The sequence below is a fragment of the Chanos chanos genome, chromosome 4 (assembly GCF_902362185.1).
Source record: "Chanos chanos chromosome 4, fChaCha1.1, whole genome shotgun sequence".
Lineage (NCBI taxonomy): Eukaryota > Metazoa > Chordata > Actinopteri > Gonorynchiformes > Chanidae > Chanos > Chanos chanos.
Genome location: NC_044498.1, coordinates 10,443,162 through 10,466,556, shown reverse-complemented (window position 1 = coordinate 10,466,556; position 23,395 = coordinate 10,443,162). Strand labels below are relative to the sequence as shown.

Here is a 23,395-nt window from a genome sequence, read left to right as displayed (position 1 = left end):
TTTTTGTACAGTTTCTTTGTTTTAAATGACTTTTTTTAAAACTTGTGTTTATTTTAGTATTGTATCCTATAGAGAATAAAGCTATATTAATGAACATGAAAACGCTAAGTTTTGTTTGTTTTGTTGGGGTTTTTTTTTTCCCAGTGTCTTCTCTGCTCTTTGAAGCTAACTAGGTTGCACATACACAGCCCCCCCCCCCCCCCCCCCCCAAAAAAAGAAAAGAAGTGTTTGGAATAAATTAGCATTTTTATTCTGGTGATAGTTTTTTAAATGTCAAATGGCAGCTGGATCCAGAGAAGCACAGAATGGAGAGGAGGTGTGAGATGAGTCATTCAGTCTTGCGAGAGAAACACATTTTAAATTGGAAAGAAACATACAGCAGACTTGGAACTATAGTTAAAAATTGAAGGCCACGCCACAGACTGAAAATGATGATTATCTCAGTCAAACTGAAATAATCATAATTTTCACATTTCAGAGTCTGACAATGAATGATTTATTTATGAGATGTGAAATAATACAAAAATGCCTTTTCTGTCTTTGATATGCCCTCACGCCATGGCCAAAGAAAACCATGGACTCTAGTTATTCTGTCAATCTTTCTACGCTGTTTGATAAATGACCTTCCTGTAGTAATTGGGCAATTCATCCTTTTCGTCTGTTTCTTTTATTACCATTTCAAGATGTCCACTGGAGGCTGTGCACATGCCTAGTAAAACAGAGTGCATAGTTCCATATATTGTTCAATCATGGTTTGCTTGTGTAACAAATAAGATGAACCCTGGACTATGCATAGATGCCCAAATAGTGGTTTTAATAGTGTCATTACCAACCTTTCAGAATTCTTACATGGTTTTGAGAGACCAAAAAAAATGATCTTTCCAAGCAAGTCATGAAGGATGTGGAAACAGTCAGGTTCATTTTTTTTTTTTTTCCAAATTTATTGATACTCTGATATAAAATCCAGTTTTTTATAATCCAGGTTTTAAAACAATATTTCAGTAATTTTCACATCTGAAAAATAAATTAACAAAGAAGCATACAAACTTGATCATAAATTACTCTCGGGGGGAAAAAACAAGGTGCGAGAAATCAACAGCTCTGGCCTTTCATTCAAAACTGGAACAGAGAGAAGTCGTGAGTTAGTGTCCATGTTATTGACTGATAATGAGTTGATATGCTTATAAAATCAGTGTAGATTTCATTCAGTTATTTGAAACACTGAGTAGAAGAGATATCTCATTAAAAAAAGCCAGGCACAAAAAAAGTGATCAGATTTCAAACTCTTACATCCTCATTCATTTGAATTTCACCTCTCAGTTTACAACAGAGCTCATGACAGATTAACCCTATCCCATAATTCCAAACCACAAATATTCTGAGTAACCTTTTACACAAAACTGACAAAATTTCACACAGTGCCTAAATCACAGTCAAGGCATCTATAAAACTCAGGTACCGAATAAAAAAGAAAAAAAAAAAAGGAAAAAGTTAAAACCAAATGCAAATTTCCAGTTTGACCTTTATATGTGCCCTGTGCAAAATATTAAAAGGGAGTAAATGCTACCACCTCTGACATTTAGAAAAACATGAAAATGTGTAATTTTCACTATATCTGGTAGCAGAACACGATCCTGTTAGGCATATTAATGCTTCAAAGTTTTCCTGAGATTTTATCAATTCTGTATTCTTATGTTGTTGTTTTTAAAAGCCTAACCAACAAACACACACCACAAATATATCATAAGGCACTTTCTGGAGTTAAAACGGCCCTTAACACAAGCCAAAAATATCCAAAAAGGGCTTCTTTTTTTTTTTTAGCAAAGCCCCATTTCAGGAAACAGGACAGTACTACCCTGCTGATCAGTGACTCATTCAAACTGAAGTGCAATGAATGCTGGTTATTAATAGGGTAGTGAGGATATCTCAAAAAGTCTGCACTTTGACACTGTCCGTTCAGCTGTTCCAAGACTTGCGGTTGTCTTTTTTGCGGGCATTGCTACCACCTTCTCCTTTTGCCATGGCAGTGAGGGCCGCAAGGTTAGGGCTTGACCCTGAGAGGTTCTGCCGACGCTTCTGCCGACGCTGTTTGGCTGTGCCCGAGGCACGGGTAACTCTGTCGGGTCTGACAAGTACTCCGTAACCAGGGTTACAGTGGAAGTAGTGACGGCCACCGACTGAACCATCGTTTTTGCCTGTGGGACGCAAGTTTTATCAGCCAGCACCGCACGAACCCAGTACAATTAATTTAAAATAAGCATATTTTAAATAATTTAACATATCTAAATTATTACAATATAAGGTACATTTAAATCTCACTAAAAGATCACAGTCATTATCAATCAGAGGTAATATATCTTGAACTAGAGGTTAAAAAAAAAATATGAGAGTTTAAAAATCCAAAGATCTACGACATGAATGATCTTATTACTTACCTGCAGGGACATCAAGCTCCACGCCAACCCAGACGCCCTCTGCAAAGTCGGTTGGTCCAACATAACGGACAGTCCCGTGTTTGTTGTTTCCCACTGTCACGTACTCGTCCACTTTCAACCAGTCGGGAAGAGGAACATCAGCACCTTCTTCTGTGTCTGAAAGGATCTCCAATCTCTCTAGAGGATCACTTAGCCCTGAAAGAGGGTCAACTTCTTCCTTGTTGTCTCCCTCCTCTTCTTCTTTGAGGATGCCTTTAAAGGACCTGAGGTCTGAGGTCTTTATTTTTTGTATTTTGAAAGGATTGCTTGCAGAACTGGAAGTGTTTGGTGCGGTGGGCTGCGAACACTGATCAGGTTTTGAGGTTTGGGCAGGGATAACTGAGTCATCTTGTTGACGTGCTTCTGATGAATTTGATGGTTCTGCTGTTGCAGTTGATTCTGGAGGAGGGCTTGGGGCATTTTGTGGAGTTAATGTGTCTGGCAGTGTGTTGGTGTCTACATCAGGAGGTAGTGTGGGGCTTTCTTGATGAGGAGATGCTTGAAGATCCTTAGTATGAGGTCTTTCTTCATCAGAAGGGATTGGATTAGATACAGAAGTAGTTTCAACAGTCAAGACAGAGTCTGGGCTGCTAGTGCTTTCTTTGGTTGGAGACCCTTGACTGCTGCTCTCATTAACCACCTGGTCTGTGTCTGTAGTGGCCTGGGGGAATGGTTTACCCTCTGCTGAAATACTGGTAGGAGCTGTTGTGTCTATAGCTTCTGTACTGGTTTCCTTGTAGTTTTTCTCTTCAGCCTTCTCACTGATTGTTTCTGTCTCAATCTCTGGTTCAGGGTTCACATCGGTTCTGGGTGTGAGCTCTCCTTCTGTGACCAGTGTCTCAGATAGAGTCGTTGTGGAGACGCTTGTAGATATGTAGCCACTTGACACCTCACTGACTGGGCTTGTGGTGTTATCCTCAGCGTCTGGGTTGGAGGAAGAGCCATCAGCAACCTCAGGATTTTCCGACTGGTTCTCTATAACTGGGATTTCCACTGTAGGGACCTAAAGAGATGTTTTAAACAAGTTAAAACTAAGGCTCCATTTATAAAATAAAGCATCCCGTTGTTTGTGATCATTTGTAAGGATGATATTAAGTCAGTAAAAACAATGATTAAACTAGGACATAAGGCATTAAATTAATAATGCTTTCCTTGGACATGTCTCCTGTTTCGTGAGTTGGACTGTCTGAGGATTCTTGATTGTCACTCATAGGGGAAGGAGTAGCTTCCATAACCTCTGGGTTTATCTCCTCAGGAGCCTGTGGAAACCACGTTACTATTAATGACAGCAGATTCTATTGTGGGTTCACCGCCTTCTGTCCCTGTACCCTAGAAACTTACTGGTTTAGAAGAGTCTGGGTTTTCTTCGAGGCTTGCAGACTGCACTACAATGCGAGGTACATTCTGTGAGGGATTGTAAATGAGAAAAAATGAATTTGCTTTTCCTAACTGTGAAAAATTATAAGATCAGCACCCGGTGCCCATTAATGAAATATCAAATTTTCAAAGATCGATACAGATTCACTTTCTCTCTCTCACTCACTTCTCTTAATTCATCCTTCATTTCTATTGGACTGTGACTTGGTTCTGATGTATTGAAAGCCTGGACCTTAATGATCATTCATCTTTCTTTAACAATCAAAGTGTTACATGCAGCATGATGGGCATCAATCAGCTCAGAAGAGATTTAGGGTGCAGAAATCGAAATTTTCTCACGGAATCTAATCGTAATCTCTGATTTAAAAACAGTAGTGTAAAGCCAACACCTACTGAACCTCTGTCAAAGAGGTCAAACACAACTATCCTGTCCTCAACAGGATCCATCAGTGCCACCTCTGTGGACAACACCTGAAACAAAACTACCATCATCTCTCCACACTGTTAATGTGCACCAATTTCTTCCATATATGACACTTCAGCACACACACACACACATATACACATACACATACACACACATATACACACACACACACACACACACACACACACACACACACACACATAACCAAGTTAACCACATGTCAGCTAAACTCTAGACACCAGCTGACAAAAATCCTGCAATCCCTGCATTAACATTCACAAGCTGAAGTTGATAGTCAGCAGATCTGAATGGGAATGCACTTGTAGAATTTAAATGATGGAACCCTGTCCTCATTACTCTTACATAGCTCCCGAACCTTGTGTCCTTCTCTACTAAGCCTCTACAGTTTTAATATGGATGAATGAATGTGCTGATGTAAGGCTAAATAAGGTTCACTAGAGCCCTACAGACTTTTAATGGTTTAACTTGTACAGTCAAACAAGATCAGTGTCTACACTGAGACTCACAAGGCAAAGGAGCACCGAAGAGTGATCAAAACAGGGCCAATCATTCAAAAGTAGCAAATATATATTTGTCCTAAGTCTAACAGTCAGTTTGCACATATGTTGCAAAGGATACATCATGACAATAAACAGTTATAAGTTAACAACTGGAGTGACCAATTGTTCCCTCTGACTAAGCTGGTAGCTACTGCACATTCAAAGTAGACTCTCACCTGCTGTGGGAGAGGAGCAGGGTTCTGATCTTTCTTCTCATCCCGTTTGGGGAAAAGGGACTTGAGCATCTTTGGCATTGGGGACACCAGAGCCTTAACTGGGGAAAAATAAGAGGCAGCCAGCCCTGAAAGACCTGGAGGGAGTTCGAGGTGGAAAGGCAGAAGGTGTGGATAGAAAAGAAAGGTGCAGCCAGACAGAGCGCGATGAATGGGAAAAGAAATTAAGGAGGAAAGAAAAAAGAGAGACAGAAACCCATTTGAGAAAAAGAAAAGATGGACAGACCATAGATAGATTCAGTATTGGTAAAAACCGCCAAACAATACAGCTAATTCACCAACAGTTTTCACAAGCTAAAAATAGACAGAGTAAAGAGGAATCAAATTGGGAAGCTAATCATGCATGACGAGTCTTTTTTTTTTTTTTTTTTTTTTTTTTTAAGATTTATTGACCGATTTGGACTGCGAGAGAAATCATTTCTGGCCAAACATAACCACTGATTCACCGGAAGCTTAAGGACCGTGTGCCATAGAACACAACGAGGGAGTTCATTGTCGTGCTTCAGCACTTGTATACACAAATTCTTTTATCGATCATAATTGATCTAGGCCATGCAAGCAGGAGAGCGCACAAGCAGATAGAGCCGTAAGCTGTGGGGGAAGACAAACTAAAGGAGCTGAACAGCCCAGTATCACGCGGAGCGCACAACGTAAAGACCAGTCAAAATGTAGCGTTTGCTAACCAAACAAAGCACTCAAAGAGAGAATGTACAACACTCAAAATCTTTTAACTGACACTGAAAAGCCTCAGAAAATCTTCCTTAAATGACATTTTTTTGGGGGGACGTGAAAATATCAGGCTTGACTGACAACATGTACAATGTTATTTTGTACCTTCAAGATCATGATCGTGACTCATCAATCCTAAAAATGTATCATCTACTAAATTTACGAAGGCACTTGAATGGATGCATTCCAACCTTATTTCTATCACACTATTCTTCGACAGAGTAAAATCACAGACAGACAATAATGAATATTCAGATGAAAATACCATGGAGAGTGGGTATTAATGTTTTTAAACCAAAATCAAATGGTACATTGTGATGATTAGAGTAATTGACTGATGATTAGAATAATTCTGTAAACCACTGAGAAGCACAGTTAGGCATTCATTCCTCCATGCCATGACTGACAGCTGTAACTGTTCTTTGTCTCACCTGTAAGGACATAGGGAGGGAGTAGACTGGGATTACGTGTGTTACCTGGCTCATGGCTTTGTGTCTGAGACAGTGCAGAGTGGGCTGAGGGACTTTTTAACTGGGGCGATATCACAGACATGTCCTGGTGGCTCTCGCAGGTGCCCTGTCAAAGCCAGAGAACGCAGACAAAACATTCATCCCAAAAAGGAAATGTTTAAAAAAAAAATCATAAAACCCATGACAATACTTATCTTGAAGTTGGACATATTTGTTGTCTCTACTCTTCAAAGAGGTCACACCTATCTCAAGTGAATATTTTCAAACAAAAAGTTGCTTGGATAACCATCATTAGATGTAAGTCTACTTTTGATGTCTCACTTTGTTGCTGTCTGGACTGTGATTCAGTGAGAGATCTTGTCTGCTCCCAGAAAGCTAAAACAGAGAAGATAAAAGGAATAAGAGGGAGTTGAATTTTAACAGATTATTCGTGCTTTAGTTTTATAGAACACTTTGAAATAATTTTATAGATTTTGCGCTCACCCTGTGGACATTAGGTGAACTAAGGCACCGTCTCTGTCGTTTCCCTTTATCAGCCAAATGTTCCCTCACTGCAACCTCCTACACAAAGACACAAGAATAATGTAATTATGGGGGGGGGGGGAATCACTCTGCAATAGAGGCTTTTTTTTTTATAATTTAATCACTTCTTCGACTACACCATGTACTCATCAAAAAATGATCCAGTAAGTAAGTCTTCACAATGTACACAAGCAGCAGCAAAAGTGAAGAGGATTTTATCATCTAGAATGCTTAATTGAGGCAAGCAGCTAAGGGTTACAGACACACTAAGCAAACATAACATGGCAGTACATTTGGCAATTCATGTTTGTTCCAAAGTGTGTGTTTGTGTGTGTTGGTGTGTGTGTGTGTGTAAGAAAGCTCTGACCTGTCTGAGTCGGTCCAGTGTGAGGATATTCTCGACGGCCAGTACACTGCGTAGGTATTTCTCGATAGCTGCCTCACTGTCGGCTCCTGGGTTGTCAGCACTGGCTGCCAGTCTGGCAAGCATCTCTCTGTCTTCTGGTCCCTGGATGTCCTACAGACCAGACACATTAGATACACAGAATTATCACCACAGTGCAGACGATGGCCTCAACACCATCTTAAACACCATCTTAAAACCTCCCCAAAGAAAGGACGGCACGAATAATATTCTTCCTGAATTAAAAGTTGCGATGGTGACACTGGAATATGCTAAAGTAGCAATAGCTTTGTTGGGAACCTGTTGTCCAGACACCCCAACACCTGAGAGTTCCCAAAACGCGTCTTACCCACTTCACACCATAAAACACTCCCCTTTAACTGCAGTTCAGCTCCCCTTTTACTCCTTTTCCCTCCTTACCCCTGGGACATTGGAGACAACTTCAAAGGTGACCCCACATCCCGGGATGGTGCTGCGGTGAGACATCCTTTTCAGGAGGCTTTGTGCAAAGCCCTGAGGACAAAAACAGACAATCAGAGATGCTGACTTTGAAGTGAATTATAAAAACAGATGTATCCCCCTCTGCGATAAGGGGTGTGGCCAGACCTGTCGTCCGGTGAGGTTGACGCAGATTCGCTTGCGCAGCACCAGCTGCATCTCAGCGGGGTGGCTGAGGAGGACCACGGTCCGAACTGTGAGGTACACCCTCTGGTCTGGCCCCGCCCCGCGGTTCAGCTCTGGGCACTCGTGTACTGTAGAGTCCCACGAGGCCTCCGCCTTCACCTGGATTACAACACAACAGGAGTCCCCGAATGATCGAAACTCACCATGTTCATAGCAAACACCGAGATGGAAACATTCCTCAGGTAGCTTTTATTGCTTTGATTGGACTGACTTTAATGAGACTTTAATTTTTTAAACAACATATAGACCAAGGTACATGCATTGAAATGCAAAGCACCACATTACTGTCCCGAGCAGTTCTATGGGCCCTGCACATAACAGCACTGCCTGTCACAGAGTAAGAACTGTATATGTGTGGTTTAAAGAGAATATTTCATTGACCTGTACAGACCCTTGCACTAAACTCGACAGATACTACATCTCCCTGTAGTCTTGACTCCATTAAACTCACTTGTATCATTTATATTCCTCACCTCCGTATCATGGTGCTTCACTATCTGAAGCTCAAAGAAATCCTCCTCATCCTCCCTGTTCAGAGCTCCCTCCAAACCTCCAGCCCGCTGAGCAGTCAGGTGATCATGGAAGTCGTCCGCTGATAACAGAACAAAACAAATGGCTTTGATAAGAGGAGTGGTTCACATTCAAAACATATAGTCTTGACTGCACAACGCTTTTTATATGCTGTGTCCTAGTTATTCACAAAAAAACCTCATTTAGTTATTTTATGTGTTCAGTATAGAAATGCAAAGGAAAACGTACGCACAGATGTTTCAGCATGTGCCACCCATAGTGTTTCTATTTTGAGCTCATGTTTTATGTGCATGATAGCCCTAAAACAGCTATAAGAATGTGACCTGAAGTGATAAAAGCACTAAAAAATACAAAAGCGCGGATACCGCTGAGGTCCAGGAAGATGACGGGAATGTGAGTCTCCATTCCTGGGAGGGGAACCCTGTGAAGACACGAGCAAACGTTACGTTAGACCAGCGGGGTCATCCCCATCGTATTCCGCTTGCTCCCGCAGAGATCTGCGGTGTAAACAGCATTTCCTGAGCACCCACCACTCCGCGGGGGCTCCAGGAATGCCGCTGCCGGCAGACGGCACCAGGACGGCGTTCCTCTCCTCCGTCAGAGTCAGACGCAACTCCAGCAGCTGAGCCTCGCGCTCCACGTCATCCTCCGACTTATCTGAGGACGACCCCGGCGTGGACGAGAGACAGAGGAGGAAAAGGAAAGATGGATCAAAAAAACGCGACGTAAAAAAAAAATAAATAATGCACGGCGACGGCACGTCGCGGCCCGAGGCGCGACGCGCCAGGAGGGAGCTCTCACCCGGCTTGCCGACCAGTTTCTGAAGGTGCTGGTCCAAATATTCCTGTCGTTTAGTGAGGGCAGCCAACCACTGAGCCCGAAGCCTTTCCAGATCCCGCTCCTGCATAAAGATAAGACACAAACTCCGATAACAAAACTCTGTCAGTTCATGCACAGGAAGGCTAACCTGCTAGAATATTATTAAACCAAATTCAAGGTTACCTGATAGCTATCCATTTCCTCATCTCCGGCCTTTTTAAAGAGAGAAAAGTGAGTGTGAGGGAGCAGAAAATTGTAACAGAGAGATCCAACATCCAGATTACACACTGGTAGGATGGGCTGAGAGACAGAGGATACTGATAATGCCTTACCCGCTGTGCCACGCTGTCTTTGGCAGGTCGAACCTGGCGAACCACCACGTTGCCTACGGAGACGCTGTGGATGGACTCAGTGATGAGGGGCATGGTGCCAGAGTCTTGGACAGAACGGATTTCGATCTGAATACGTCTTGACTGACCCTAAAAACATGCATCACGGGGAAAACCAAAACAGTATCAAAACCATGAACAAATCAACGAAAAGTATGAATGAAGGCATACATTAGCAATCAAATGTTAATAATTATTAACAGTCTTTTGGAAATAAATACCCACAAACACATATATGAAGACACAAACACACACACACACACACACACACAGACCTGTCTGAGCTGAAAGATGCCCCCTGTGCGAACATCTTTGGCTTGCACCACTTCCACAGGGACAAACTCTCCTCCCTCATTCAGCTCCAGAACCTGAACCCACAGCTCCAGTTTACGTGTCACCTCACTCCATCTGAGAACAGAGAGTCAACCTGTCACATCCACAGCCCTCACACTGACACGCTGTCAACACTTCACCTGACAGACTGACAAGGAGATGATGAACCAGTTCTCGTTGCCGCCGGGATTCTTGCACATGTGCCCACAATGTATTTCAGAGAGAGAGCATATAGTTTTTATTTCTGTGCAAACAGAAGGGGAGGAGTTCTGGAGAAGGCGCAATGAAGAATCTTGAGATAGATTTTAGGATACTGCCGCAGTACTCTTCAACATTTCACAGAAGTGTCCATTAACACCTTAACCATAAGCCCCATAAGCCATCGCACTCTCTATTCAAATGACCATCTAAAAAAAAACTCAACATGTACCACCTCATCCCCAAGACATTGTACCTTTCTCTAAGGGAGCGAGTTTTGGCCTGGATGACTCCGAGGTCCCACAGGGCTAGGTTTCTACGAGGGTTTGCCAGTTTGTGGCCGTACACCTCTATAGCCACTGCTCCCTCAGCCAGAAACTCAATGAAGTCCTCAGATACAGTCACTTCCAGCTCCTACAAGTCATACAGACAGAGCAAAACTGATCAACACATACATATCCCAGCATACACCCGTGCAGCAATTTCGCAAAACATGTTCGTCACGTAGCAACTTGAGCGACAAATAAACTGGACTTAACATTTTCACTTGGGCGGTGCGGTAATGATACTGGTTTTTAGACAAGCCCCTGAGGTATTTATCACCTCCTAGAGAAGTTTCATAATCGGTTATTCAAAATGAAAGAGACTCGGTACATGTCAGAGAGTTAATGCTCTTGGAAAACTAATTAATGTCAAATTCCACAGGCCCTGTCTAATCACACCGGTATGTGGTGGGTTTTGTTGTTCCTGACCTTGCTGTGGTCAAATACCACCAGGCACTGAGGATCTTTGCTGCTGGGAGTCGCTGGGGCGGAAGGGTCCACCTCAGGAGCAATAAAAATGGGGTCTTCTTGGCCCCAGAAGTGGTACTGGCAGAACACGAAATTCGAGAGGTGCTGGGGTAGCCCTGTGGCCTGCAAGACCTTAACCTGGAAGAGATTACATAATGAAATTATTATCTGAGATATTAAACTAGGTATGAAACTGAGATATGACAATAAAGAGGCCTCTTACCATACAAACCAGCTTCCGCTCTTGGTTCTCCACCTCCGAGCTGACTTCCGATTCCTCTCCTCCTGCTTCCTTATCCTCTAATTTTCCACTCACGCGCTCCACCTCCACATGTAAACGACCAGCCACCTGCCCAGCAGACACACATGTTCCCTGTGAGACTTAGGATTAACTCAATGATACACAACTTTACAAACAATTCAAGTCCACACAGTCACCAAAAGGCTTGTAAACAAGCTGAGGTATAAATAGATCACTCTTTATGAAAATGCTTTCCATTGATAACAGCAACATCTAACTCAGTGGCAAGGAATTACTACTTCATTTCGAAAAGGAAAAGAGATTTTTTCTGCCTCGTGGATGCTTTTGTTTGAACACACCTCCCCCTTCTGGTTGATAATGGGTACTGCATATTGTAACTTGACATCGTAGAACAGGCAGGCGAGAAAAACGTTTGCCACCCCAATTAGACTGTGGTTCTCTTGCTCATCGAAGAATGGGTCAGCCCGCTTGAAATAGGAACGCATCACCTGTACCACACCAGGAAAGAGAAAGGCTTAAGCAGCTTAAAAAAAAAAATGTGTTATAAATAACATGATCTATACATGTACGTATGACAAACAGTCATTGTGACATAATAACACCCAACCAAGTCAATATTAAGGCTTTTTGTCAAGCTGCTAAGGAAGTTTGCTTTCCCCATCAGTGTTACTCACCGGGTTGTCTTCATCAAAGTCTTTCCACTCCTGGTAAAGTTCCCTCATGTCGACAATTCGGTTCTCCATCTTTTCCATGGCCCAGATCTGCTTTCCTTTTCCCTTCCTCCTCACCTGTACTGCCGGTTCACTCAGCACCGCATCCCTCTGAAAGCACGTACGTATTATACACGTGACATAATGTTCACTGAACACACACACATACACATACACGCGGTCTGATTCTGACCTTTCTGTTGGCGTTGAGGTTGGCTGCAGGGATCTGTAGTGTGACTCTATATTCAGTTTTTTTGTTGAGTTCTTCGGCGATAAAGCCTGCCTCCTGAGCCAGAAGGTTAGCCCGCACGATCTGCTCTCTGAGCTTCCGTAGGCTACGGGTCATCACAGCCTCCCTGAACACGCGGAAGATCACCAAAAACCTCAAGTCAGTTCCCTTAAAGTACAAACATTTCCAAATGCTTCTGAAAGACTCTCTCCTCCAGCTCCAAACATGGTCTCCTGGAGGCCAGAAGGTCTTCACTAACCATTTTGTAGTGAAGGAGATCTCAGCTACACAATATTCTTTTTCCCCTCTAGAAACACTCCTGCAGAATGGGAGCACCCATATAACAGGCCTTCTCACCTCTCCTCATTGTACTGGCGTAGGCGGCTGTGTGTGTTGGGGGAGGAGGTGGCGGCGGGACCGAGGCTGAGGCGTTCAGTACTGCGGTGGTGTTGGGGAACAGACGACCTCTCTGGGGTGAGCTGTCTGCGCAGCTGCTGCAGCTCTTCCTCGTACATCTGCCGCTGGCGTTCCAGAGCCGAACGCTTCTCTTCCTCGTGCTTCTGCTCCAAACTCTGCAGCACGCACTGCATGGGGTCTGACGGGGAAGGGGGGGGGGGGGGGGGGCAGGGAGATAAGTCTGAGAAACTTATTTTTGGTACACAACTTTTCATGTTGGTTTTATTCTGCTTAGAGTGAGGTTTCACACTTGTATCATGTAGAAGATTAATTGTGAATGCAACAGAACTGATTATTGTTCAGGGCAATGGTTTAGATACCTCAGCGTGATATAGGGTTTTGACTAGCTTGGGTTTAAAATAGTAATTAGTCTTTTCACAATACAGAATCAGAATCAGAATTTGGTTTATTGCCAAGTAAGTTTACCCCTACGAGGAATTTTTTCTTGGTATGTTGGTGCACCATACAAATACAAATACACAGACGGATACAAATGCTATACAAGCACAATACTGAAGTACAGTGACTAGTAACAGCAGTGCAACACAAACACACACAGCAAAACAAGATACATTCGACAAGTCTCACCGTTGTTATCCAGAGCTTTCATCATGACTTCGGTAAGGGCGTACTCAAAATTGAAGCTGCTGTCACTGGAATACTGACTGACTCTGTCCATGTCCACCACCAGCTGCTCTGTGCTTAGGCTCGTCTTCATCGTTCCACCTTCCTCTTCCTCACCACCACTGCGGGATAACTCTTTAGGCATGTTTATCCTGAGAAAACGGGTGAGAGTAGATGCAGAGGGTCAAATGGAAAAAAAAAAGTAAAAAAAGAAAAAAGTTATAGGAACACATAAAAGTAAAGTCCGCTGTGTACATAAATGAGAGAGCTCTTATGGAGTCAACTGATCACAGACCTGAAGAAGTGGTTGTTCCCCCACAGGATGCGGTCGCCATGGTGAAGCTGAACTGGAGCCGTGATTGGATTGCCATTCACAAAAGTACTACAGAAGAGAGGAAATATTACATTAGATTTCCATGAATGTGAAACAGCAAAAAAAACAACAAAAAACAAAAAAAACCAAAAAAACACATGCAATCAGATTATTTTATCTGTTTTGATTCACATTCATATGATACAAATCCACTTTCTGTTAAAGTGACCCACATAGAAACAACACTCAGATTGGATTTCCTCATTAACTGTAATTTGTACAACATTTGTACATAAGTCATATGCTTTTGACACTATCATTGTTTGGCTAAAAAAACACAGCGATTGAGGACAGTGAAGGCAGCGACTCGGGCAGTGTGTTGCAGACCTCCTAAGAGGCTTTGGAAGGTAAGGGCTTGAAAAATAATCTCGCTCACGACTGCAATCATGGCAGACGTCTGGAGTAATTAGTCTGGCTAAAAGAGAGCTCCCATTTGCCACACTGATTGCTGTTCAATCATGCATGACAGTCAGTTCAAATGCATGATTCATATAAACCCAGTAATCAGATATGGGTGACTCTGAAAAGCAGACATGAACAGTCTGGCTAAATCAACAAGTGTGAGCAAAACATCCAAACTGGGCCTACGCAGTAAACACTGCCTTACATCAGTGGAGGAAATAAACCCGGTTAGACTATATCCTTCTCCTTCCTTGACCACAACATCAGAGAAATTCCTGTGGGATTTATCAAATATTAAGGGAACTCCTCGAAACGCAATTCATCTGTGTATGTATGTGTGAGTGAGTGAGTGAGTGAGTGAGTGAGAGAGAGAGAGAGAGATAGAGAGAAAATGAAAGACTAAGCTGTGTCATTACCGGGCGTTCCTGCGAGGTGTCAGAGTCACGCCCATGTCTGGGGTTATGTCTATGACACAATGCTCTGCCTGTATGGCCATCCCACACAACTGGATGTCCTGAGAGTTGTCCGAACCCACCAGTGTGTGATCCTATACAACCACACACAAAAACCCATAAACCCCCCCCCCACCACGACAGCATTTAAACACCCAATCACAGTTTAGAATAACATCTAAGATTTTAAAAAAAACTACGTAATGCCCCACACCTTTAAATAGTACACCAGCAGTTCGTTTAAGGCGGGATCTGCATTAAGGTTGACCAGGAAACATTTGTCCTCCATGACCCGGATGCCTGAGGACTGTAGGGAGATACCCAGACTCTCCAGCTGCTTCTGCCTCTCCTGACGGACACCAGTCACACAAGCAGACAGTGTTTGTTTGTGGAAGAAAACCATCAAAACACATGTGGATCTCTATGTGGATATCTATGTGTACTCGGATGTGTGCGTGGAAGTTACCTGAGCAATCTCCTCAGTCTTCCTGAGTTTCTCTTCCCAGGTGACGGTCATCTCCTGAATGAGCTTCTCCGACTCCTCCAGCCGGTCCTTTAACTCTGGAGCCTTCATAGACTGACGGGGCAGAACAGAACCACACGTATGCCATCAATAACCCAAACTCTAACAAACACAAATACACATCTCGCCACTAAGCGACGTGTAAGAATATGCCATCCATTGCCTCAAGGGGGTTTGTGACGTATTGCCGAACCTGCCGATTCTTGAAGGATCAAGAGTAACATTTGAGGATCCAGTTCAGAGTGGAACGTACCTCGGCTTTAGTGAGCTGTTCTTTGAGTTTCTCGACCTCTTCCCTCAGCTCTCTGATGATTCTGGCGTTGGGGTCTTCGTTGATCACGGCGTGGTTCACGATGTTCTTGGCACGGTCAGCGTAGCGCAACGTCGACAGCGTTTCGTCGTAGTTATCGGCCGCTGGGCTCACCGTGGCAACCATGGCTGTACGGCTGTTCCCGCCCAGGCTGTCCTGAGCGGGACACGGAGATTATTAAGCATTAAGCAAAAAAACATAACATAAACAAAAAACATAAAGCAAATATCGTCCTGATAAAAGGAGCATTTACAGTTATTCCTCAGTTCACCGTTTATTATTGATCACTTATTATACATGTCTGAAGACTTTCTTTTGAAGTCAGTTATGTACGAGAAGCTAGTACCTTTAGTAACCATGTGAGCACAGAGTCTCTGTAAGGCACAAACTTGCTCTTATTTTTTCCAGCACTCTGATCTGCCAACGCTGAGATCACCAGCCCCAAGGTAGTGAGAGACCTGCAACAAAAAAAAAAACTCATCAGGGGATGCTATGTGCAAAACAATAAAACAGAGAAATAGTGGTACGAAAATATTTGACCGATATACAGTAATTGTGTGAAAAGGGGTCTGCATGAGCAGCCACCTGATTAGAGAGAGAGAAAGAGAGAGAGAGATAGAGAAAGCAAGACAGAGTGAGGAAGACTTTTAGATCAGGTAAGAACTGGTGTGAGTGTGTGTGTGTACTGACTTGTTGATATTACTGCCTTCTTTAAGTCTCTCTCCAGCAGCCCCAGTTTTGGCAGCTCTCTCACTGCCGGCCAGATCCACCAGACTCAGTTTACTGACCTTCTCCCCGCTCGTCTGCACAAATGCACCATAACACACATTACTCTCTCTCTCTCTCTGGGCTGCCCTCTCCCCTAAAACACTGCTAAAGCTGACTGCTTTCAAAATAAGACTATTAAAAAAAACAAGCCACTGCACTGACACTTCAAATCCTCTAGAGCAAGTCACTCTTCAAACCTGAACAGTACTTTCAACTACAGTCCCGAGTCTCAAAATCAGCGGATGAGATTAAAAAGCAAACGAGTTTGCGTACTTTAACAGCAACCTTTTAATCAAACTTCGGCGAATAGTCGTCTGTGAGTCAACATGAACGAGTGGCACATTTGTAACATTTAAATGGCACAAAAAAAAAATAAAGAAAAGACAAGGACTCTCTGATTTCTCTCTGAGTTACAGTCGTGACCGGCGTTGTCACTGTGCTCAGGGACCTACCCCAGACTGCAGGTCGGTCAGAGTGTGCGTGAGGATGATGTTGAAGACGGCGTGCGAGCGACTGCTTTCTTCGTTCATGTTGGTGGCGGCCACAGTGCGTGACTTATTCCCCTCTGACATCAGAGACTCGATGTCCTGCCGCGAACAAATGAGAACAAAAGACAGTTAACGAACAGACAGACAGACTGTGAGCTGTCACAATAAGCTGTGATAAGAGAAGAAACGATGGAGAAGAACCTTGTAGCTGGTTACGGCGAGACGGGACAAGCCATCCACGTAAGGCCCCAAAACCTTGTGCTCTCTCACCCTCAAAGCCTGCCTGCTCCTAAGAACACACAGCACTGGACGTTATATAAATGTAAGATGTGGCAGTTACGTGTTTAGAAATTGTGATTCAGATAACTTCTGCGCAAACGCCAAACAATCTGACGACTAAAAAAAGATCACATGATGTTGCAATCCATTCAATACTCCTATAGAAGTATTATGTTTAGCATGTATGGGGAGAAAGGCACTGGGTGTTTTTTCTAGAAGATCTCTCTATCAAATGTGAGGTAATGATGCAGAGGGCAAAAGTCAGTTCCTTGAAACTTGAAAATAATTAGATGCTTATTACAAAATGTTGTTCCAAGCTCTTTAACAGTGTTTTTCACGTATAGGCATCCATTGTATAAACTAAGAGGTGAAAAAGACTGAAAGACTGAAAAAGAATTCAGTTCGCTTTGTGTTCACACTGTCTCACTGGCATGAAAGAGGTCCACTTCAGCTCTGAACCAAAAAGGTTAGGCCTAAAGGTTCTGAATGCAAGCAAATTAGGAGGGTAAGCTATACTGTGAACTCAAACTGAGTTCAGTTCCCTTCAGAGGGATTGGAGATCATTTGAAGCCTTCATATCTGTTCAGAGTTGGCACAAAAGATCTGAAAGGTGCCGAGTTTGGGGGAAAAAAAAAAAAACAACCTTGAGGAACGTAGACATATTAAACAGCTTGATAACAGTGCTACATCACACATTGCACTCCTAACCCTTTGGGATCCAACAGATCTCGGACTTTCTCATTGTAGATTTCCATGTAGGACACCTCCACAGCGAAACTCTCTCCCTCTCTCTGCTCTTTATCTGCACGCTCAAACAAAGAGCTACAGAGGCGAGGAATCAGGCCTGGCTGATCTGCAGAGCCCATCATGGTGTAGGATTTCCCTGAGCCTAACACAGACAAATACACCAAAGAATGATTACAACATGGTCAGTCACATCTTTATAGGTGTTTAAGGGAAATCTTAAACTGGTTTATGGTCTTCAAGAGAAATTCATATAATTGTGATAGTGGGAAAACATGATTCGAAATTCAAAGACAGTATCAAAATTAAAAAAGGACTTTGCATAACTTTTTCTAATCGTAAGTCAGAAAGCTGAGCTGTACCTGTCTGTCCATAGGCAAAGATACAAGCATTGTAGCCCTGAAAGGCATTGTCCAACAAACTCTCCCCAAGGCACTGAAATACCACATCTTGACCTGAGACAAACAAACAGACAAAAGCACAGATGATAATGCATTCATTCATTCATGCACACACACACGCAAAAAGTGTACAAAATTTAGTGTAAAGTTAAAAAAGGTAACAAATGTGTGTTAAATGACATTCATTAAGGGTTATTGTGGAGGATGGTGATCATAGTCTTACAAGTTAAATACCTTTAAACCTGTCTGAAAATGTCACCCATTAAAAGCTTAAGCAGAATATTTTCACGAGTAAAGTCCAGTTTTACAGGTCTGACATCTGATTCAGACGAACTCTGACATAATTAAATGTGTGATGCCCTTTTTCCTCTTCCATGGAAAGAAAATACTTTGTGGGAACAAGACTCAAAAATAACTGTTAAACACTTCTGCTTTGCACAATGAATAACTGATAAAATAAGGCTGACAGACCCTGAATGACTAAAGTGTGCATGGTGGAAATATCCAGCTATTTGGGATGGGAAAACAGTAACTCAGTCAAGTCCCTAACGTGGATGCAAATAGGAAAAGTCAACAGACCTGCAAACTTGGCTGTCTCTGCTTCATCCATTGACCAGAAGCAGTAATCATATGCAAAGACCTAAGAGAAACAAACACAAGGATAAACACAGTGCATTTCACCTCAACGACAAAGATTTTATTCAGTAATGCCATAATGTAAAAAAACAACCCAGAAGTAATAGGAATGCTACAGACATATAGTAAAACGGAAAGTCTAGCCTTCTATTTCGAAACTCACCTTTGATTGGTTCCTGAATTGATGACAGGAAAGAAAAGCAATAGCGTTAGCTTTAATTCAAATTCAAATGGACACACAAAATAAAGTAATTACTCCTTAGTGTGTATGTGTGTGTGTGTATATGTGCGTGTGTGTGTGTGTGTGTGTGTGTGTGTAAACTGAAAGAAAAAGAGCATTATCAGGAGCATATAAAATATAATGACTACTGTATTCTACATTAATGAATGTTGTGTATGTGTACTATTACGAAAATACTGTAAGGCTTCATAAGGCAGGAATACTCTATAGCGACTACAGGTTCAACATTAAGTCTTCAAGAACCTTAACACCTTCAAGAGAAATCAACAGCTGTTATACTTGAGGCATTGTTTTTATGCTTAGCTCCACCATAGAGAAAAGTATGTTTGTCTAACCAAAACGGAGATAAATGATTATGAAATCCTGGTACAGTTCACAAAAGCTTGGCTGTGCTACACCACTGCCAACCGAAAAGGGATACAGAGCCTCTAAATTTCATGAAGAACATTCCAGAGCTAGTTGGCATATTTTCAATCACCAGCGTGTATGCCAGTCTGGCCCTTACTCACAAGGGAGGAAAAAAAGTATCATTTGGGAGAGACAGAGTTCTCTCTAATTGAGGATGAATGATGAATGAGGATATAAATACCACATGGAGCAAAAACCGATGAAAGTAGGCAAAAGTGACAGTTCTCAAGTTCAATTATGCATTTTCTTCTGATGGAGGTAATGTGCAGTAATCCAAAATTACATCCACATCAAAATATGTCACATTCTGTGTTAGTTCACAAAGAGAATATATTATACTTGTTTCAACCAGTCTTATCATGCTTTGCCTCTTTGCCTTGCTTTCATCGAGATTCCAGAGTCATTACTACTAGCGCTGTCACAGGCCTAGTTGTGTTTGACTGCTATTTTGTCATAAGACACAGGTACATGCGCTGACAGCTGTCTGATTCGGAACACAAACCTGGGGTAGACTACCAGCCAAAAACTAGCAACGGGAGAGGGTGGCACCCCAAAAATCATTCTGTCTCTTAGGACGACAAACATATCTACACAAAACACAACCAGATTTGAAATCTGGGGAGCGTTTCTGTAGGAGCCTGAAAGACCTGTTCATAACCACCGCAGGATACAAAAGCAACAAGTCAGGGCAAAAATCTCCAGCAGACAAAATAACTTCACTGCTGCAAATGAAAATGTAAAGCCATTAATCAGCCATAAAAAAAAGAAACAAAGCAAGACAAGGGGCAGGGAGGTGGAAAAGAACAGAAAATGAATCGTTCTTTTGCATGAGTAAAAAAAAAAAATCCCAAGGAATACCTGCAAAAGCAAGTCACCTGAGCCTGAACAAGGCCCCTTGGGAAGGAGTCCACATATCTACTCAAGAGAACAGACACACCCTTTGTAAAGAGAGGCAGAGAGAGAGAGAGAGAGAGAGAGAGAGAGAGAGAGAAATGGTGTAAGCCAAAGGCCAAGAGGCAGAGAGAGAGGAGAGCCTAAAATCCTCCCACACAGTCACATAACTGGTTCTGCTCTGTCCAATATGCAGCAGTGTGTTCATTATAAAACCACTGACAGACACAGACACTGGGTATAGTCTCAGCTTACTGGGGAAAAACTGGACAAGCTCGTTGATTGACAAATGAAAAACTGTTGATGGATGAAGGACTCCAATCCAAAACTAACAGTATATTGTTTGTTCTACATCTGGTAATGGAAGTTCAGAGGCAAATAAATTCAAAGAGGTCTGCTCCCTGGCTCCCTGCTCTTTGCAGCCAGTGTATGACTGGCACGGGATTTGTGCACATACTCAGTGAAATATTTTGGAACATTTTGAGGTGGTTCAGTCTAGATCCAAAAATTGAAAACCAAAGATCCGGCGATAAGTTTGAGATTTTGAGAGCATACGTTTATGACTTAAATGTAGTTAAACTGTGTGTCATCGTTTCACATGCAGTTGATCATATGTGGAAAAACTCTGAAAACAAAACTGAGCTCTCCAAAAACACAGAGTGAGGAAAAATTGGTTTGAGTCTCGTTCACTTCTGCGTGAGTCTGGTAAACTGACCTTAAGATACTGAAGCACATTAGCAATTTTGTTGCTTTTCACTGAGAGTATCCAAGGCTACATTCAGCCTGGTAGTGACCTCTCACCAGTTGCTATGGTGACAGAGGGCCTCAGAGGTAGAGGAATTTGGGCAAGGGGAGAGAGGTATGCTAACCCACTACCTTCAAGGGCAAAGAAAGAAAGGAATCTCATAAGGAAATTGGAGGAGAGAAAGACAGGAAGACTTACCTGCTATCCCCCTTTCCCAGGTTGGCACTGGCAGGATGCAGTATTGTTTGATTCCCCTCCATTTCCACCACACATTTTGTCTTCAAGTCCTTCTCTACAGGAACAATAAAAAATGGCACAATTATGTATTGCCAATCATAGTAGGTACCTTCAATCCATATTATAGTATGTCTTAAATTATGTTATTACCCACTGGAATTATAAGGCAAATTTACAGCTTTTCTGAGCAAACTACACTGTCATGTCCTAATAGCCGGAGATTTTGCGCCTGACATTTGAGCTGAGTTTACACAAAAAAAGGTGTGAAGCATAAGTTTAGTTTGAACTTTTCACAGCTCTAACCCCCCCAAACTACCCTAGCTCAACCCTGTTTCATTCTTGAAACTTAAAAATGGTGGTTTACTGATAACTACTGGGCGTAAACAAGAAAGGAACCGATAAGGTCTGTCCACATGAAATATGTCAAATATATGAAGGGCACGGTAAACAAAATGAACCTTTAACTTCAGTATACATTTGAGTCTACACCATGTATCGTAGCACTGAGATCTTAACATAAAACCGTACGTAGGTTTCTGTGGTTAGAGTGAAAAACTGAAATGTCTGTTTAAGAGGAGAGCAAGGCAATGGCCAAGAAGAAGCCAGGGGGAAGAAATGTAAAAATAAATGGATAAATAAAAAAAAATTCACTCTGAAAAACAAAACAAAAACAAAAACAAAGTTTATTTAGTGTTGTTTTTTGGGAAGTTCATAAGATATCTTTTTCTGTTAGTTATAGAGAACTACCGTAAGTTCATTACAGAAACATCACACAACACTCATAAGGAAGCTTCCCTGAAAGACTGGGATATCTTCTCAGCAAAGCACTTGACAAGTGAGTAAACCACAATCACACTAAAGAAGGAAATGTTTACAAGTATTCTTAGATGAAACAGTCCATGTTCAGCAAAAAAAATATAAAGTACAAGCACACAAGGAACCGCCTTTTTGTTATTCAAACAATAATTCTGCCTATGCTACCAGGAGCACAAAGATGATGAATGAGTATTACAGAATTATTTTTAAATTCAAACTCTACAACATCTGGAGCCGAAGTACCAAGACCAAGCGTCTTATATTCTTTCCAGAATAACTTGATCTTTAAATATTAGTGTACTTTCCATGTCAGTGAGCATATGAGAAGAGCAAACAAGGAAAATGCCTTCACACCCTAGTTGGGCAGTTTCTGCTGATCATAAAACACTATGCACCGTCACCAAATGATTCATGGGAACATTACTTAATGAAAACGCAATGACAGTCACAAGGTTTGGGTTATGTCTCACCTCTCCTGTTCATTGGTCGGACTCGAACAGCGACCTTCACATTCGAGTCATTCAAACTGGTGTCATCCATGGCGCTGGGAGTGTTAGGCTAATCGCCTTACCGTCAAATGACCCCTTTTAACAATAAAACACGTATACCTTATAATGATTTAAGTAAATTAAAATAAGTCTGTTATCTCACTCACTAACGCTGCAGTCAAAATGTAGCCTGCCTACTTGGCAGTCGCCGCTGCTGAGGTTCAATGCTGAATTACAACAGTGATTTATACACATCATTAAAAGTTAACAAAGTGATATTATGACTCTGCAACGTTTCACAGTTTGGCGCAGTATGACAGCTGTTAACTTCGCAAAATGAACTGCCTAATAAAATAACAATAGCCCGCATGAGTAAACATATCACGGACAACTCACCTAAAGAATTTTTTATCTTCTTAAATTAACCAGGGTTCAACGTTATCTTGCTGTATACATTCCCATACGTTAACAAGCGTTAAAAATAAAATAACCACCAATGGGAGCTTAGGCAACAGAAAGCTTCAGAGATTTAGTCCTCGCTGTTTAGCCCGTCACGTTGGCTGTCGTCCAGGTAAAACACATTCCACTTCAACGAATTTTAAATTACTCGTTGATGGTGGATTTTGCATCAGTGTCCAAGCTCACTCTTCCACACACGAGTTCACAAATTTGCACCTGTCTCATTTCCTGATACTCCCAGTGGAGAAGATTGTGGCCATCTTAACCTGTAACTTCAAACAGGTTTCAGCGGCTAGAAAACAGGTTGCGTGCATCTTGCGTCGATTTGTACCAACATGGATTTCCTGGGGCAAGCCCGTGGTGGGACAGCATGATCTTTATGGATAGTCTTAATTATAGATCGAAAGGCAACAACTGAAGTACGATAGTTGAAACTTTGAAGATCAAACAAACTCTACATTTACTGGGATTATTTATTAATTCGAATCGCAGTCTCATTCGTCATTTTACCTA

At 42.2% G+C, this 23,395-nt stretch overlaps 1 protein-coding gene across 1 annotated transcript; it reads right to left on the bottom strand.

Moving 5' to 3' along the window:
* Positions 1-1,956: 1,956 nt before the first annotated feature.
* Positions 1,957-22,868, bottom strand: kif13bb (kinesin family member 13Bb). The gene is made up of 42 exons (XM_030770940.1): positions 22,820-22,868; positions 22,406-22,519; positions 21,081-21,174; positions 18,761-18,773; positions 18,541-18,601; positions 17,923-18,015; positions 17,525-17,705; positions 16,739-16,826; positions 16,502-16,636; positions 15,972-16,084; positions 15,628-15,739; positions 15,225-15,437; positions 14,915-15,025; positions 14,663-14,797; positions 14,413-14,543; positions 13,517-13,603; positions 13,186-13,373; positions 12,499-12,736; positions 12,106-12,268; positions 11,877-12,023; positions 11,541-11,690; positions 11,164-11,289; positions 10,902-11,078; positions 10,406-10,563; positions 9,894-10,026; positions 9,586-9,708; positions 9,413-9,442; positions 9,212-9,311; positions 8,941-9,067; positions 8,776-8,831; positions 8,353-8,471; positions 7,802-7,978; positions 7,616-7,708; positions 7,160-7,309; positions 6,754-6,831; positions 6,592-6,645; positions 6,277-6,376; positions 5,015-5,148; positions 4,245-4,322; positions 3,816-3,878; positions 2,436-3,477; positions 1,957-2,195 (listed from the first exon to the last, which is right to left on the bottom strand). Exons 2-42 carry the CDS (start codon positions 22,473-22,475, stop codon positions 1,957-1,959), a joined length of 5,880 nt encoding a protein of 1,959 aa, XP_030626800.1. The 5' UTR covers positions 22,476-22,519; positions 22,820-22,868.
* Positions 22,869-23,395: the final 527 nt, after the last annotated feature.

Coding starts and splice junctions, on each gene's coding strand:
- kif13bb (XM_030770940.1), bottom strand. CDS start 22,475: ATGGATGACACCAGTTTGAATGACTCGAATGTGAAGGTCGCTGTTCGA. Junction 21,175..22,405: donor CCGACCAATGAACAGGAGAG/GTGAGACATAAC, acceptor TTGTTCCTGTAG/AGAAGGACTTGAAGACAAAA. Junction 11,290..11,540: donor TTATCAACCAGAAGGGGGAG/GTGTGTTCAAAC, acceptor TCTGCTGGGCAG/GTGGCTGGTCGTTTACATGT.